The 18,462-nt window shown below is 30.8% G+C and overlaps 1 protein-coding gene across 2 annotated transcripts in view; it reads right to left on the reverse strand.

Moving 5' to 3' along the window:
- Nucleotides 1–18,462, reverse strand: part of Pms2 (mismatch repair endonuclease PMS2) — a 43,065-nt gene that overhangs the window by 23,083 nt on the left and 1,520 nt on the right. The window contains exons 2-9 of one of the 2 annotated variants that reach the window (XM_067278968.1): nucleotides 16,811–16,884; nucleotides 10,470–10,638; nucleotides 10,317–10,403; nucleotides 10,138–10,240; nucleotides 5,270–5,372; nucleotides 5,012–5,181; nucleotides 3,321–3,399; nucleotides 532–632 (exon numbers count right to left, since the gene is read on the reverse strand). In XM_067278968.1, the coding sequence (XP_067135069.1) occupies nucleotides 532–632; nucleotides 3,321–3,399; nucleotides 5,012–5,181; nucleotides 5,270–5,372; nucleotides 10,138–10,240; nucleotides 10,317–10,403; nucleotides 10,470–10,614 (788 nt within the window). In that variant the 5' untranslated portion in view covers nucleotides 10,615–10,638; nucleotides 16,811–16,884. Of the gene's footprint in view, nucleotides 1–531; nucleotides 633–3,320; nucleotides 3,400–5,011; nucleotides 5,182–5,269; nucleotides 5,373–10,137; nucleotides 10,241–10,316; nucleotides 10,404–10,469; nucleotides 10,639–16,810; nucleotides 16,885–18,462 lie in introns of those variants that run through there. The other variant, XM_067278969.1, reaches the window with a different exon arrangement.

Genomic DNA, 18,462 nt, shown 5'->3' on the forward strand with positions numbered 1-18,462 from the left:
CTGTCACTGGTGATGAAATGTAGATTTGCCATAACACCAGAAAGCAAACAACAATCATTGCAACGTCCAGAAACAGTCTGAGTTACAGGCGGCAGAATTCTATGAACAGGAATATCTCCAATTTAGTGCCAAGATATGATAAGTGCTTCAATTTGCATGATGATTATGTTAAAGAGAAGATTAAGCTATGTATAATTTAATGCTAATTAAATAATTTTTGTTTCAATTGAATTACTTTTTTAAATAGCCAAATGGTACTTATTTTCTGGATGTGTCATTTATTTAAAATTATGTCAAAGTAATCCTGACTATACCCTAAACACTTTTATGAATTGGTATTAACTCAAAATAATATTTGGGGAAGTTGTGGCTGCCAGCCAGTGTTGCTAATTTTTAAGCTAAATTGGCCACATTGTTGTCATCAGTTCTGGTGCACATTATAAACTGCACTATAGTGAATATTCACTAAATGAAGTCACATTAAGTAAGATATTTTTGTATATAATTAATTAATTATATAAAATGCTATACCTGAAAAAATTTGTTAAATCCACTTCTGCAGGTGAAAGAGAGTACTCTTCTATTATCTCTGTGGATGGGCGATGAACAGTAAATTCAACTAAACTAGAAAGCTAAAAAGCCAAATGTTAAAACTAAACAATTAATGCATTTTAAAGAAATAAAATTAGTATTTTCCTAAAAATTAGATCATGCTAGCCTTCCTACCATTATATGATGTTATCTTTCCATAATATATACTTTTAAAAGTTTTTTTTATTATATTATTTAATATTCTAACTCACATTCCAAATAATAATAAAATCTGATAATTTTCATAATTTTCTAAAAGCATTTAACAAAATATAAAATGCAATAATTATTTTTAATACAGTATCAGAACAAATATTCAGCAAGCTTGGGACTGAAAGTGATCCAGATATCTGGAATTTCCAGTTTTCTGGACACAGGATAAATATATGATTAAAATATAAAATAAACAATGGAAAATAAAAAACAAAATTGTATCTAACACATTATCTGTCAGCAGTCACACTAAAACTGACACTAGGTGACATGTACAATACATCATGAAAACCAAAACAAAGCAGGTACATGGCAATTACAACAGTACTACAGACTGCCAAAATCAAAACTAGTTGATTTTTGAGAAGCCTGATATTTGGTCCAGTTCTATACTAAGAATTTTTAATTCCATAACAGCAAAATCTGAGAACTTATATAATGATAAACAATTCCTTGTTACTCAAAGTCAAATATGTTACATGATAAAAAGAAACTCTGTTTTCAACACATTAACAGAAATTTAATGACTTTAAAATTAACTAACAAACAATTTTCACAAGCACTTTGGACAGCTATTCACATCTGCCATCTTCAGATTATGAATTAGCTATCAAAAGTGCTTGAGAAAACCATTAAAGTTATTAAATTTTTGTTAACAAGGAAAAACACAGTTTATTGTATAATATTATGTTTTGATATTTTAAATATATCTACAAGCTATAAATCTTATTTATCCCATGTCTCATTGAGACTTGATCTACACCAGCAGTTCTCAAGTGGTGTGCCACAAAGCCAATTCAAAGCATGCAATAAGACAAAGGAATGTTACTGAAAAAAAATACAGGCTTACACATCATGGTTAAGGCCATAGATTTGAAAGAAGACTATGTGAAAAAATAGATTAATGAATTCAAAAATTTAGGAAACAATGCCATATATTTAAAATAGTAATAAAACAAACTTTCAATGAGAAGAAATGTGTTGCATTATTTATTGGACACTCCTCATATTTGAAGAGTCTGTTCTAGTAATTATTTAATTTGACTGACTAATGTAAACATTGTAAAGTTTCTGAACCTGTCATCTCCTAAACTGATTAATTAATCTACTTAACCTTATAAAAAAAAATCTAATGATTTCTGTAAATTAAATTAAATTTGGCATAAATAAATATGCTAAATATTTTTCAATTATATATTAATTTATATATCAAGTAAAACAATGAAAGAGTTTTCAGTCCAATTTTGTTAAAAATGTCAATATATGAAATGCAATGCAAGTATATTTTTCAAAATAAATAAAGTGTAATAACAGATTTTCAGATTATTGAAGGAAAAACTTTGTATTTTCAAATCATAATTTGATGAAAAGTCATGACTACTATTTGAGAATGCCTACACTTAATGAAATCTTTCTCTTATTCTCTATAAAATTTTTTTTGAAAAAATTAACTTATATAAAGTATTACTTGACATTTTTTAATATACAATCAACCACTTAAATGTTACTAATCAAACAATATATTGAAAAGCTGGATAGTTGACTGGCTAAGGTAGCAGCCCATTGCTCTGGGGACAGAGATCAAATATAAATGGGTTAAAAACTCCAGGAAATTTTTGGGGACTATCTGGATATGTCAAGTGCTGTACCTCACCACCAGGTTGCTCATTGTGGGCTTGGCCTAACCCATAATGGGCTTACTAAAAGGCCCTCTTAGTGCTTGCAGGGCAGAAAGAGTTACGTAAAAAAATCTAGCAACGAGTTGCTTAACTTTCCTGGCAACATTTGGTGGTGCTATCTGTTATGATATTTTGTTTAAAAAACTTTTTATATTTTTAGCTATTATAAAATGGCAAAAAGCTTAATTTTTAGGTAGGAATGGGTTTTATAAAAAATTGTAAATGCTAATAATGAGTAAAATTGTCATTAAGTCCAATCCTACTCAAGATATGACATGATCTCCCTTTATTTCCCCACCCCTCGACTTTTATCACAAAAATTTAATAGCAACAAGCCCTTAATAAACAACCTCCCTGCAAAATTTCAGAAATTTTCGATAAAATGCACAGGAGTTACTAAGCTTCAAACAGGGTGAACAAAATCATGCCACACACACATCCATACATACAGAAAAAATCCACATTTTTGCATTTCTTGACATTTCAAGAGCTCAAGTCCAAAAATGTAAAAATCTGGGAGGTGTCATTTTTGGACTAATAGCCATACTTTCCCTCTATTATATATAACAACCAGAAAAGTAAAAATGAAATGATACATCAGATTCATAATCTAGTCCAAACTGCTTAATATCTTATTAATTACTTAGCCTTATTTTAGTCCAATATGAATCTAACATATCATTTGATTATTAAAGATTAAATTCCTGAACAGCAATTTTTTATAATCCGAAAGGAATAGTACTATTTTCCAAAAGCCAATACATCTGATGCTCCAAATGTACAGTATAATTATTGTAATTAGGCTAGCATAATTATATAAAGAATAAAAATGTATACCTGTTTTGACGTGAAAACACAAGCAATATTTTCTTTGATATTAGAGCATCCAGTTGTTGATAACAGTGTCATTTTCTTTCTTAAAAATAATTAAAAATAAAATTATTTAAACATGTATAATGATAAAATATTTAGTTTAAAATTTAAAAAGAAAAAAATCATTATTAATCTAGCAATCAAATTTAAAAATTTACATTCTTTTTTTATAGGATCTTTCTAACAAACACTAGTTTTTGTTGCTTGCTACACTGAAACTACATATCAAAAGTCAACATAACTGGCAGATAGGAATTCAAAAATTTTGGGAAACTGTCCTATCATTGGCATTAATGCTTTGAAACAACAGTGACTAAAGGTATGTTTGTAATGTCAAGTGAGTTAAATGAAAATGATCTTATTGTTAATCTTTTGTTGGACATTATGACTGATTTGTTTACAACAATATCTTGGGACCACTAAACAACTATTCAGCTTCCAGCAAAATATATAAAATATACGTTAATTAACAAAGTTCCAAGGATAAAATTGTTGATTAAATCAAAATTATGACCATACAAATATTTTGGGTCAGAACACAATAATCCTTTTTAATAGTCCAATCAGAGACAGATGGTAACAACTTAAAACTGACGAAATGACATTAAAAAATACATACAATACAATTGACACCGACCTTTTCTTAGAGGATCTGACGCCAAGAACACAGTATTAAAATTTTTCACAAATATCACTCAGGTAAAAGTCAGTTGTATTTATATCCATCTGCAGACCTCTGGTGGAACACTGAAAAAGCTTCTTAATTTGCATATTTATGTTAATTAACAAAGTTCCAAGGATAAAATTATTGATTAAATCAAAATTTTGATTTAATCAACAACTGTAATAACCCATTGTAATAACAAGTCAGTGGGAAAATTGACACTTAGCTGTCAAGAATACTTAGTCATTGTCAACATTTGACCATCACATAACCCCTTTCCCACAACATGATATAAAAGTGAGAGCTACCAGAAGCTCAGGACAATCACATTCAGAAGTTATATTTTATGATAGTGCCACCTCGACTCCCAGATCTCCATACAATAGACTCAATCCAGTCCTAAGAGAAGACATAGGTAGAAGACAGTGAGAAATCCTAGTTTCCATGCACGCCTGATCGTCACATACTGCTCTCTATATTCATCCTTAGAGGTATTTTGGGGCTACACTTTGTAAACTCAATCTCCGCAGATTAGGCACGCAACATAGCTTACAGATTAGTTACCAATTTTTTGTAAATAATATAGCTCATTATCACATTTAACCTTAAAACTTATATAGCCTCCTGTAATCTAGACTTAGTTATTCAATAAATGCTTGTTTTATTTGTTAAACCTGTCTTCTGTCACTCTGGAAACACTGACATCTGCCAACTTGCTCAACCCCCTCGCCACTCGATTTAAACCCATCCAAAAGACAAAGTGAGCAAGTTCACCAACTCGACATGTAAGTGGCAATTAGGGTACTGACCCTGTGCCCTTGTATTCTCACATAAACTTTAACATAAATTTCATATATTTAAATATTTCTGGAATTTATATTAAAGAATTTTAAATATTTACAAAGATTATATATATAAAAATGCTGTATTTAGAATTATATAATATAAATTAAATAAAATGCATTTAATAATAATATGAAGACATACATACCCATTTAACAAAAGATTAATGCAAGATAATCTAACATTGGTACAAATTAGACAATATGCTGTTATTAACTGTATCATTTTATTAAATTCTCGTCGTAAATTATTCATAAATTCTTTATGTCTTACAGGCAAAGTAGCAAATAGATGTTGTACACTTACTGTTGTACCAACCTGTCACACATTTTTAGAAGTAAAATATATTTTTTTAAGAAAAAGAGTAATATTTATATAAACTAATAGAAATAAAAAACAAAAATACTTGTCTTGGTATTGGTGACTGTTTTATTAATAAACCACTGTGATCATATTCTAATCGAGTCCCGACAGTTACTGTTTTAGAACGTGTTGTTATTGTTATATTGCTGTAATTATAATAAAAATTTACATCAAAGAAAAGCTTCATTCTACGAATCATAAAAATTTTTTCTGATTTTTGGAGTTTTTCTCACTATTACAAATTTTTATTTAGTACTTTCACATCCCTTTACTTATCTTCAGACAATTCATTTACTTTCAAATATTTTAAATTTAAACATATTTATTTTATATATATATATATGTTACAGTAAAAACCCGTTTTTAGTTAAAACGCGTTTTAACTAGTTGAAACTAGTTTTTACTGGATGTCATTATTAAAACCTGTTTTGTCTAGTTAAAACTAGAATTTACTGCTGTATATGTTTTGATTTTAGATAAAACTAGTTTTAACTTTTAACATTAGTTAAAACTAATTTTAGCTACATAAATATGTTTGGGGGAAATAAATAAAGTGATGATTGGGATTAAAACATTTGTATTATTTAATACGATATTTATTGAAAATATTGGTCACACATCTGTGTTATTAACATTAATTAACCCTTTGTCCCTGAAGGCACCGATCGATCAGTACCCTGGCTTTTTAAGCAAAACTTTGAGGGTGCCGATTCATCGTTACTTGGGTAAATATGATTTTTTAAAATTTATTAACAACAGATATAATCTCATTCGATATGAATTGAATAAAGAATAATAATTCATTATATTAGTTGATAGCAGTATAAAATTTTGATTTCAAACAAATGTTTGATATAATGTGTGATAATTTCACAACGAATAAACATACATGCGTAAGTGTTATATCGAATTGTACAAAACAATATTCTATGTCTTTCTGGCTCAGTGCCAGCAAACAACTATGTAACTAGACAATGTTAATTTTCACAAAATGTTACAAATTATCAAGTTTATGTGTCAGTTCTGATATATATTATTATTTTTTCTTATAAATTGTTGTAATAAAATGTATTGAAAAATATCGTATTTAAAACTAAAGATATTAATAAATGTAAATGATTTTTTTCATACAGATATAATGATAATTTGATTTTTGGTGAACTTTTAAAATAATATCGCCTGACTGACCTATATTGCCTTAGGAGAGATTGCAAAATAAATGTAAACAAAATGTCGGGGGAAAAGGGTTAAAGCGATACAAAATTTATCATACACTATAGGAACGTGTTAGCTGAATGATCTTGGTCAAAACAGTTTTTACTAAGCCATTTTGTTAAAACCCGTTTTGTCTAGTTAAAACTAGTTTTAACTCAAATACATTTTTGACTAGCAGTAAATTCTAGTTATAAAAATGACATCCAGTAAAAACTAGTTTCAACTAGTTAAAATGAGTTTTAACTAAAAACGGGTTTTTACTGTAACATATATATATGCTTTTATGCTTTGTGCATTTAGATTATCATCTTCATTTCTACACAATCTAATGCATGATGTAATACACAAAGCAAGGAATAAAGAAATAAAAAATTTAAAAGTGTTGAACATGAGATCATGTTAGTAACAATCACATGGCTTTTTCCACCTTTATTTAGTTGACTTTATTTAGTTGTAGGAAAACTGTTGACTGATGAGGGGCACAAAGCCCGAAACGTGTAAGAGAAATACTGTATCAACTAAATAAAGGTGGAAAAAGCCATGTGATTGTTACTAACACAATCTAAGATAATACAACACAGTTTCACAACAAATTAAAATATCTGAATATAAATGAATTCTTTGAAGATGGACTAAAAGATCTGAAATTAATAAGAAACATTTTCATAGTCCAAACTTCAAAAAGAAGATGTAAATAGAATTTGATATAGTAGAATCAGTATAATTCAATTATATCAAATGATTCATTATTATTATTCATAAATTATAATATCTAAATAAATTAATCTGTTTAGGATGCATAATAAAGTCCTTACACACCTACATAATTGATAAATGCAGATAGCTACAGTTATGAATATAATGTGAAGTTATAGTAAAGTGACCATGCACTACAAGATGAGACTACACTCAAACCTGTTTTTGTGCGGTCGATTTTTGTGCGATTTTTTATTTGTGTGGTTTGTTTTGTGTGCAGTATATGAATTTCAATCAAATTGGTATACTGCACAAAAATAATTGCACAAAACACATTGCACACACAAAAAATCGCACAAAAACAGGTTTGAGTGTACTTGCAATGCCCCTAGTCGTGAAATTCAGAAGTTAGCACTCATATCTCAAAAGTGATGTATGGTATAAAAAAGTCAATTAGAGAGTTGTAAAGCACAATCAATTTAATATAAAATGACACCTTGTGTACATGATATAAAATGCTAATTTGTCAGTATTTGATTCCATCAATACCATATCATTAACTGCATCACAAAGCAGCAAATTATGAGAAATATGGACAGAATATGAAATACACATTTGTATTCAAAACAGCTTATTGCTTGTTGAAATAATGTGCTATACGTACAGTTTCACTTTCCATGTTTTGTGACTTGATTAGTGACACAGCATTAATGGGAATCAAATACCAACAGATCAGCATTTCACACTTTCTATTCATGCTATTCATATACACACAATATCCATTTTTACTAAGTCAGTCATATTCTACAAATATAAACATCTTTACTAAACCCAATACAGTCAAACCTGTTTTTATGCGGTCTTTTTTTGTGCGATTTTTTATTTGTGCGATTTTTTATTTGTGCGGTTTTTTTGTGTGATTTTTTATTTGTGCGGTATAGTTGGCGACTAGTCTCATGCATTTTGTCACGTCTCACGTTGACTTATTATAGCTAAATAAACTTATTATAGCATAAATGAACTTATTATAGTAATATTATTGCATGAATATGCGAAAAATGAAATAATTTACTTTTTAAGTCAACAAAACACCACCTGGACAAAAATATGTAAAACAGACGATAGACAAGACAATGCAGTCAAGTGCTGATATCTGTTGTCAATAAATTCTACATCTGTTTTAATTACATTAATTAAACCTTCAAAGTGCTTTCACATTCCTGGACCATTAAGATAAGATTCATTTCAAAGCGTAAATTGAAGGTATAAAATTCTATTTAGATGTAAAATTTTAGGATTTTTATTTTATGTTTAGACATAATCCCTGAAAATGAATAAGGGCAAAAACAAAGTGAAGAGAAAGGTAATTTCCTTAGAGACTAAGACTACGATTTTAAAACGAGTTATTTTCTATGTGAGACTTTTTTTATGCAGTCCCTATTGACCGCATAAAAAAAAATTTTTTTAATTGTGCTGCGAAAACTATTTTTTATAGTCACTTGTGAAGTTTCGTGCAATTTTTTTTTATGCAGTCCCTATCCACCGCATAAAAACAGGTTTGACTGTACATTACGATATATCTACTACAGCTGCCATATGAGAATGGGCTAAATAATGGCTATATGGCAGTTGTAGAGTTATTGTAACGTATCGAGTTTAGTAAAGATGTTTATATTTGTATATATATGCCTTGTCAGGTATGTGATGGCAGGCTGAGTGCTTTATGTAGGAGTTTACAGGACAAGGGTGCTGAACGCATTCCCAGTTGGCATTGAAATAACCAACAATGATTATATCATAATGTTAAATATACTGGAAGAGGAGATCAAACTAGAGTTCTGGGTATTGTAACTGGCAACGCATCCACACAATAAGCAGTTGTGGGTTTGAGACCCGCTCTAGGCCGATTATTTTCTTCCAGTTTATATCTAGAATTATTTAATTAAATTATAATTATTATATTTAATAGGAGATGGCACTTAATGCCTCCTTCTAGGGTCAAATTTATTTGTAATTTATTATAGCTATTATTTAGCCCAATCTCATATGGAAGTTGTAGTAGATTTATCATATTCTACAACTTTGTAATTGACTTTTTTCCATATTGTTATCATTTTTGAGAAAGAGTGCGCTAATTTCCAAGTTTCACTGCTAAGAGTGCTGCAAGGGTCACACTATGGTAGCACATAGTCACTTTACTGTAACTATACATCCTGTTCATAACTGTAGCGATCTGTGTTCATCAGTTACATAGGTGTATAAGGACTTTATATGTGCCCAATATTATCCAACTATTGATGTATTGTCATCTTGTATCTTGAAATCGAAATCATAAACCCCTGATTTTAATCTCCTCGTCTCATATTCTGTAAAATGACAGCTTAATCAAAACTGACTGATCAAATTTTGAGAATGAGCTCAATTCTATAAGCCATATAGAAGAGGTTTGCTAATGCTCCATCTCAATTACCTGAGAAGTATGTGATATACACTAATCAAAACTGTCTGAGTTTCATCTCTCAACTGCAATCAAACACCTTATTGTCTACTATCTGTAGGAAGCACTACAAACAAAAATGGCAACCTGAAAAAGAGAAGACAATTTGTGTTCTGCAGATTCAAAAACTTTGAATCATTTTGTGTTCTCCTGGAACTGTTGATATCACTGAAGAATGTTTGTCTTACCTGATAGATCACTTTGAAATTGTCTACAAAACTCATATTGCACAATAAGTAATTCTGATTTTGCAAACTGTGGAACACAAAATGTCTTCTCTGTTGCAAAGTCACCATTTTTGGTTTATGGCATTTCCTAGAAACAGTAGAGAAAAAGACAATTGAATACAGATGAAAGATAAAACTCAGACAGTTACTCTATCAATTGGTGTATTATACATCACATACTTCTCAGGTAACAATTAACATAATTATAGTAATTTTAAATGATAGCATTCATTTTGGAAGACCCTGTGTATAAAATATTAACAATTATTAATATACCTCAATGCACAAAGGGAACTTAATGCTTCACCACGAAAACCAAATGTTCTTACACTTGAAATATCATGAAAATCTTTTATTTTTGATGTATAATGTTTCAAAGCTGATTGAAAGAAAACAAAATTAGTAAGAAAACATATATTTAAAACTGAGATAGCATTTCATTAAATATGTCATACTTAATTCTTTGAAATTCTTTTCCTCTACACCAGATCCATTATCAATAACTTCTATTAATTCACTTCCATATTCTTTTGTACGAATCTCTAAACAAATTTACTAATAAATTTATTTATTATTTACAATTTAAAATATAAAGTAAATTGCTTTACCAATATTAGTAGCTCCAGCATCTAAACTGTTTTCTATTAACTCTTTAACTGCTGAAGAAAGAGTTAAAATAACTTGACCAGAGCAAATATTATGAACAGTGTCTTTATCTATTGCTTGAATATTTCCTACTTGACTTTCATCCATATTTTTATTTTTATTTCATAAAATCTAAATTAAAATATAAATTAAATAATTTAAATATTCTTAGAATATAGATTGGTTTGATGATATAAGGCAATACAATCATGGGTGATTTGCCAAGGGGGGAAGGTGCCTCACAGGAGGACTTTGATGGGAAACTGGCCTCTACTTAATTGTAAGACATATAAAAAATTTAAATTTTAAAATATATTATTAAATTAATTTCTAATCATTAATCTTAACAAAAGAAAGCAGCAAAATCACATCAGATTTAATTAAACATTTGCATAAATCATAAATGTAACCTAAAATACCAGCAGTTTAGATTTGCAATATTTTTATTGTAAATTTAAACTGTTAGAATTTCAGATTACATTTATGCAAGAATTAGTGATCATGCTACCTTCTTTTGTTAAGATTAACAATTCAAAATTAATTTTGAATTTAATTAAATAATTGAAAAAATACTGGAAAAAAAATTGAATCAGATTAAGACTCAAATCTTAACTTATGCTTACCATGTAAACATATACCAGTTGCAACTTCAGTACAATAATATATACACACATTCACATAAATATATATTATATGAAGTCTGAAAATCTGGCAATTTTCAGATTTTTATATTTATAACTGAATAATCTGGACTTCATTATATTATTTATTTATATAAAATATTTATAAAATACAATTTTAATAAATATATAAATAATTTTTAAATATATTAAAATCTGAAAGTTATTTTTGAAAAATAAATGGTAAAATATAAAATCTTAAGAGAATTTATTGAAATTTTGTTTGCATATAAACTAAATTTTAATGAATTCTTTAGCTTAATAGTTATTAATCATCAAACATTGATGGCTGAACGGCCAAGGTAGTAAGTGAGTAAGCTTACTTCTCTGAGGACCTGAGATCAAATCCAGTGAAGCAAAAGTGTGAGGAGTTTTTTACAAGTACAGTAGTGTAACCACATTTCATGTAAAGGGGGCCCATGTTATAATTTAATATGAATCACTACACATTTTAATAATTTTCCTTTTAATATGTAAATAATAGTTTATAACAAACGTATATAAACTACTAAATCAGTAACTTAGTTAACTCTATTGTTAAATTATTTTTCCTATAATTAGCATTTTTATTAACTTTTTCATTATGAAGGAAAGGCCCAGGAGGCCTGGGCCTCCCCCTGGTTACTCCAGTATTTGGGATGGTCTGTCCTGCATATGTCAGGCTCCATATTCAGCTTACAAAAAAGCCATGTTAATGCCCACATAGTGGAAAGAGTCAAAAAACAAAAACATGTTTTTTTCAAACTTAGTAATTTTAGTACTGACTACATCATTTCTATTCAAGCTTTTCAAGCAATTCAACTCAAAACCAATCTCAATCAGCACAATTTTGAGAAATAACAGGAAGAAAACAAGACCAATACCACAATTACTAGAATATATGGTTGGAGAACTCTCTTCCAAAACCTGTCTAGAGACAATCTCTACCACAAGTGTGATGCTATCAGTAACTCAGGCCAATTTTCATCCAAAGTATGTGGCACAACAACAATGTGACATTAAACTGTATACACAGTTTACTGTTATATTGTCTGTATACTATATAGGCATGATACAGTGTACTGTATCATGCATATATAGTTTATACTGAAACACAAATTAAATGTAATTTCATCAGAGAATAAAACTGTGATTTACATGCAGTTATTTTATGTTAAAAAACAAGGTTAAAACTATACATCCACAAGAGCCGAATTATCGGGCTAGAGTTGGCTATAATAAATAAATAATTAATAAGACAATTTGGCACTAGAGCTTGGCGTTAGGTGCCATCTCTTACTAAACTTAATAATTATAATTAAATTAAATAAATAATTTTAATAATTTGGAACTGGAGGAAAAGAAATCGGCTCTAAGCGGGACTCGAACCCACAACTTCTGTTATCCGTGCAGACACGTTACCAGTTACGCTACCCGGACCTTCAGTCCGATCGCCTCCTCCAGTATATATAAGCTAACATGACGACCATCGACGGTCATTACAGGCGATCGGACTGAAGGTCCGGGTAGCGTAACTGGTAACGTGTCTGCACGGATAACAGAAGTTGTGGGTTCGAGTCCCGCTTCGGGCCGATTTCTTTTCCTCCAGTTCCAAATTATTAAAATTATTTATTTAATTTAATTATAATTATTAAGTTTAGTAAGAGATGGCGCCTAACGCCAAGCTCTAGTGCCAAATTGTCTTATTAATTATTTATTTATTATAGCCAACTCTAGCCCGATAATTCGGCTCTTGTGGATGTATAGCTTTGTAACGGGTTAGTCATTATTTATTTACAAGGTTAAAACTAAATACATTATTATTTCTTGTTAACAAACTATCACATTCTTTTATTTTTTATTTAACTATTTTTTTTTTATTTAGTCACACTCTATATTTATTTTCGTTTTTATTTTTTATTTTATTTGTATGGTAACATAATTATACTGTAAGTTATTCTATATTATAAACCTTCATGTTTTTAATTTTCTTTGATATTCAAATGTTGATTCATCTGATTATTTGTGAAATAGGTTGAGAACATTAATGAAAAAGTTCCTCAGTAGATAATAGTATTTTCTATTAGTTAGTTACAATTTAAATAGTTTCCTAGCATTTTTATTGACCACTGTGTTACTTATAGACTTATTAACTTCTCTTGTGAAAAAATGAATTCTTGTGATTACATAAAACTGAATTATGTGTAAAACTAATTGTAAATAATGATCTTTACATCCTAAAGTGATTAAGACAAAGTTATCTGTTATAATATCATCAAATATTCTAACAATAACAAATTTCTTATCTTCTACATACTGAGAAATGTGTTTTTCACATAACAGTAGTAAATGCAGCACTGTTTGGAAAGATGAAGGAGTCTTCCATGACTTTTGGTTATGGTCAGTCTGGCAAAATTTTCTCTCTTGGTTCCTTCTGCTCCTGGGAAAAATAGTAGGAATTACGTCCTGTCTTAGTGTTGATTGTAAATGCTTCTCCGTACGTTTACCCCTTAATAATTACATCGTATGTCCTTATAATGCAACAATTATCAAAAAACAACTCAGAAACAAAGGTAAGATTGCAGATGTAAATGATGCTGTTCAGACCTTAACAGAGATGTAGAGCATGTCCACAGGAGTGAAAAAGTCAAAGGAATTGTACCTCTAAATGTGATTCTTTGCAAGATATAGCCCTCCAAAATCAACCTCCTAAAGCCTACTTCCAGGCACTATAGGTATTCATGCTGCATATTCACTAAGTCTATTGCATGTTTAACTGACAGTACAGCAGTGATCAGACATTCTAATGATATTTATTGGTAAAGAATAAAGAAAAATCCAACACCCAACCCTTTGCAAGATATTCACCTCCAAATGTGGAACCTAACTGTAAAGGTCGCTTTTAGCGTCCTACGTCGAAAAGCCACGCGACAGAGATAATTGGACCCACCTGGCGTTGGGGCCATAAACGGCCGGAAAGATCAAAGGAGTAGCGTCTCCGTTTAAGGGTCAATGTGTGTGCTACGTGCCGGCCGGCTTGGGAAAAAAATGTAAACAAGGGATGGACGCAAATGTGAGCTACGTTGGCGGGAAATAGGGCGGACGTCTTTGGAAGCTCTCAAAAAAAAGGGAAGAATCTGATTGGCCGCAAGTTGTCGCCGTAGGATCCCTTAAATTGGAAGGGTGGCGGAGAAACGGGGAGAAGGGCAAGAGACTGATAATATGGTGGTCTCAGGCACTTGGACAGCCCGCTGAGCGTAGAGAGAGTGTTCTCCTCTGACAACGATCTCAGGGACGGGTGAGTGCAGAGACTGGACAGGCTGTATAGTTGAGCCAACTCCGGAAAGGCAACCTGAATTCCCCGAAATTTAACAGTCCCCAATAGACAAGCTGACGTGCGATACTACATCTTTGTAGCATAGCGTATGTAATGTGTCGAACATTGTACATCTTGTAAATATTTGTTGTGTAAATAAACTGTATATATTTACTTGTTGAGTGTGGAGGTGTAGCTTTCCTCGAACCATCTTACGGACATTCTCGAGCCACGAAACCCAACTCGAGACGATTCATCGTAAAGATCTTCGACGGATTAATAAGGATCTTCACTCTAACAGTGGCAGTTCCAGTTGCCATCTTGCTTGCAGATATTGCACTTGAAAGCATGTTATATTATAGGCACTGTAATCAGTGCCAATAACAAATAATAAATGCTTTAACTTCTACTGACCAAAAACAGTTTTTACCTTGAACCAATACTAATGCCTATTTTCCATGCTCCGTGTCGTCAGGGTGAGCAATCACTCGCCTTGACTGGCACCATGCTTGTAGTTTTGTGCTTTGGTGCTCACTATCATTTGCACCTGAGCACCCAGGTGTAAGCAAGCACCCACACCTCTAAAACTATATAACATCAAGTACTCCATGAACAATCAAGTGGGCTACTTGAAGCTGGCATAGTTGCATGGACTAAGTACTTAAATGCAACAGTCTTAGCAGAGCACACAATGTGCGGAATGATGGCATTCGACTGATTTCGGGACCTATATCTCACAAAAGGTCATCTTTAGAGGTATGGTTTCTTTGACTTTTTTGCTCTTATGGACATAATCTACAGCTGTTAAGATCCCAATGTCATTCACATCTGCAATTGTACCCAAACAAAAAAGTTCTTGGTGATTTCAACGTCTCTTAGTATATTCCTTCTCCATGCATTTTGTTTTTCCAGATCTCTCTAAAATGAAAACATAGCATGCTTTTCTTTACAAGAGACATAGCCACTTTTACACCCTGGAACACACCACTTAAAAGGTATTATTACATCAAAACCAAATGATTTCTATATTAACAAACCTGTTATAGCAGTAACTAACATGACCCGACTTGCTGGTAGTGCCACTCAGGTGGAAAAGTTTGTCTCTAGACACTTTTTCAACACACTTCTTATGGGAGTTCTTCAACCTTATATTCTAGTAATCATGCCAAAACTAAGAAATATGTATGATATATTCTAAAAAAAATTTCTTTACCTAGGACTAAAGAAAAACAAAAACCATTTTAGTAACTGGTTATATTTTGACATGTAGTGTCACCACCTTTTCAAAATTGCTGATCCAGACAGCAGGTCAGGTTTGTTCGAACAGAAGTCCCTGATGCATGCACAATGTTATTTTACCATGCAAAGAATAAATTGCGTGCCAGTTCTAAACCAGTTAGGGACTTGTGTAGGAGCAACTTAAATTAAGAAATGAAATAACTTAGCTTTAAAGAGCTGAGAAGCAAACAAAAAAAAAAAAGGTTGACAGGTTGCTACGAAATCCCAGACAATGAATTAAAAACCAGACGGCATCATCTTTATAATATCTCGTACAACACCAATACAGTAATACCTTGACTTACGCGAACCTGGAGTTACGCGATTTTTAAATCTTGTTGATTCGTCTTTTGTTTGAGTGCCACGTAACTCTTGATTACTCACTCCCCCCACCTACTGTTCAGCTTACATGTTCGGACGTGTTGCGCAGAATCAACGCATAGCTACAATTTATTTTGTGTTATTTATTTCTGTGTTTGTTATATCTATGGAGACTTGAGAGACTCTACTATGTCATCCAAATGAAGTAGAACTGATTCTTCTGCATCAAACAAGAAAGGAAAAACTTTATCTTTGGAATGTAAAGTTAACATTATTAAAGACTTTGATACAAAAAGGGGTTACAAATTTTAGAAAATATAGACTCCAACGCAGAGCGCATTTCTTCTACAAAACAAGAAATAAAAAAATTATTAGCATGCTACGAGGAAATTTTGCAGGAGAAAAAAAAACTTTGAGCCGTTAGATGAATTTGTTAGATTTTATGAAGCCTTCTACATCAAAATAACTTCGTTTTACAATTTTAATAATATAATTTGTTATACATATGTATTATCTAAGATTTTATTAAATATTTTTTTCTAAATTATTGTTTTCTTTAGTCCCGGCCCCAATTAAAAATAATTTGTATGTATTTATATGCAAAATTATACCCCGACTTACGCGAATTTGACTTATGTGGTTATCGCTCAGTCCCACCTATCGCTTAAGTTTGGGGTATTACTGTACTTCATAAATTATTATAATAAAAAATATATATTCTTACACTTACCAATTATGCATTCAATAAAAGAATATCAATATTTTTGACCCAGCATATCACAAGGTCAGCTGATCCAGATATTTCTAAAAAGAATTAAGATTATAAAAAATATTAGATCATGCAGTTTTGAAATTGAAATTAAGGTTAAATTATTAATGTATTAATCTGCACTATCTGAATATATAATATTCAATTGGTAATATCTTTCATAGTATGCACTAGTGTAATTTATACAATATATAATAACTATATAGGGTCTTCCAAAAAGTGATGCCAATTTAAATCATTGTAATTATGTTAATTATTATCTGAGAACATTGTAATGTGCATTAACTGTCCAACTTCCACATGTGCCTATTACAATTTCTCAATGCATGCACCTTGTGTCACATGGCACACATCCAATCAATACTCAAATTCTGATGTTCACTACTGCATATCTGTTCTCACTTCTCCCATAGCAGCCACAATTCTACAGCTCCTACAGATTACTCATGTTGCACAATGTGACGAGTGATTCCAAGTTTGCAAACTGCAAATATTGCAATATCATGATTTTCACTTACAGCACTTCCTAGAGATAGCATACAACAAAATTTGTGAATGTAGACAGATGAAACTTGGATAGTGCATCATATACTTCTCAGGTAATAATTAGCATAATTACAATGATCTCATTTATTTTGGAAGACTGCATTAAATCAAACATATGTGGGTAATCCCAAAAGTAAGGTCTCCTATTTTTTTAAAAATACAAAGAAATGTTTATTTTCAATAATGTTCATATCATTTTAAAGCTTGAACATTTATCTACATAATTGACATTTTGGTTGATGCATTTTTGTATGCTCTGTGGCAATTTTTGTATGCCCATGTCATACCAGCTTGACACCATGTCGTGTTAAACCAATTGAAATTCATCACTAATTTATGGAAGTGTATGGAGAGTTGTGCATAGATGTCAAAAATGTCCCAAAGTGGTGTAGGGAGTTTGCAGCTGATCGTACTGAAATTCATGACAAAGAAAGAAGTGGGAGACCATCAATTTCCGAGACAATTGCAAAGGTTGAGCAAACCATGCGTGAAGATTGGCAAATCACTCTAGATGATCTGTGCATTTTGGTTCTTGGGGTTTCCCCAAAGCACCATTTGTAGGATTTTAACGGAAAAGTTGCAATATCGGAAGATGGGTCCCGTGACATAGCGGCGAGCTGGTATGACGTGGGCATACAAAAACTGCCACAGCACCTACAAAAATGCATTGATCAAAATGACAATTATGTAGAAAAATCGATAAATGTTCAAGCTTTAAAATAATATGAACATTATTGAAAATAAACATTTCTTTGTATTTTAAAAAAAAATAGGAGACCTTACTTTTGGGATTATGTTAAATTACTATTGACTGCAAAAAAATATATTAAAACAGCATGATTTGATAAGTAATTTAGCATATTCCATTGATATTACTAATATCACTAATTAAATACACTTTGTTTAAAAAAAAAATTGATGTATCTTAAAACCAGCATGTAGTAAAATTCTGCATGTGAAATGGTAGTAAAAACATAAAAAATTTATTTTAATATTACAGTAAAAGTTTAATATTAGTAAGTTGCAAAGCCATGGTCAGTTTATATTTGCCATTTGCTAATTTGTAA

Source organism: Centruroides vittatus, unplaced genomic scaffold, assembly GCF_030686945.1.
Source record: "Centruroides vittatus isolate TY-2023 unplaced genomic scaffold, ASM3068694v2 contig_846, whole genome shotgun sequence".
In the NCBI taxonomy this organism is placed as follows: domain Eukaryota; kingdom Metazoa; phylum Arthropoda; class Arachnida; order Scorpiones; family Buthidae; genus Centruroides; species Centruroides vittatus.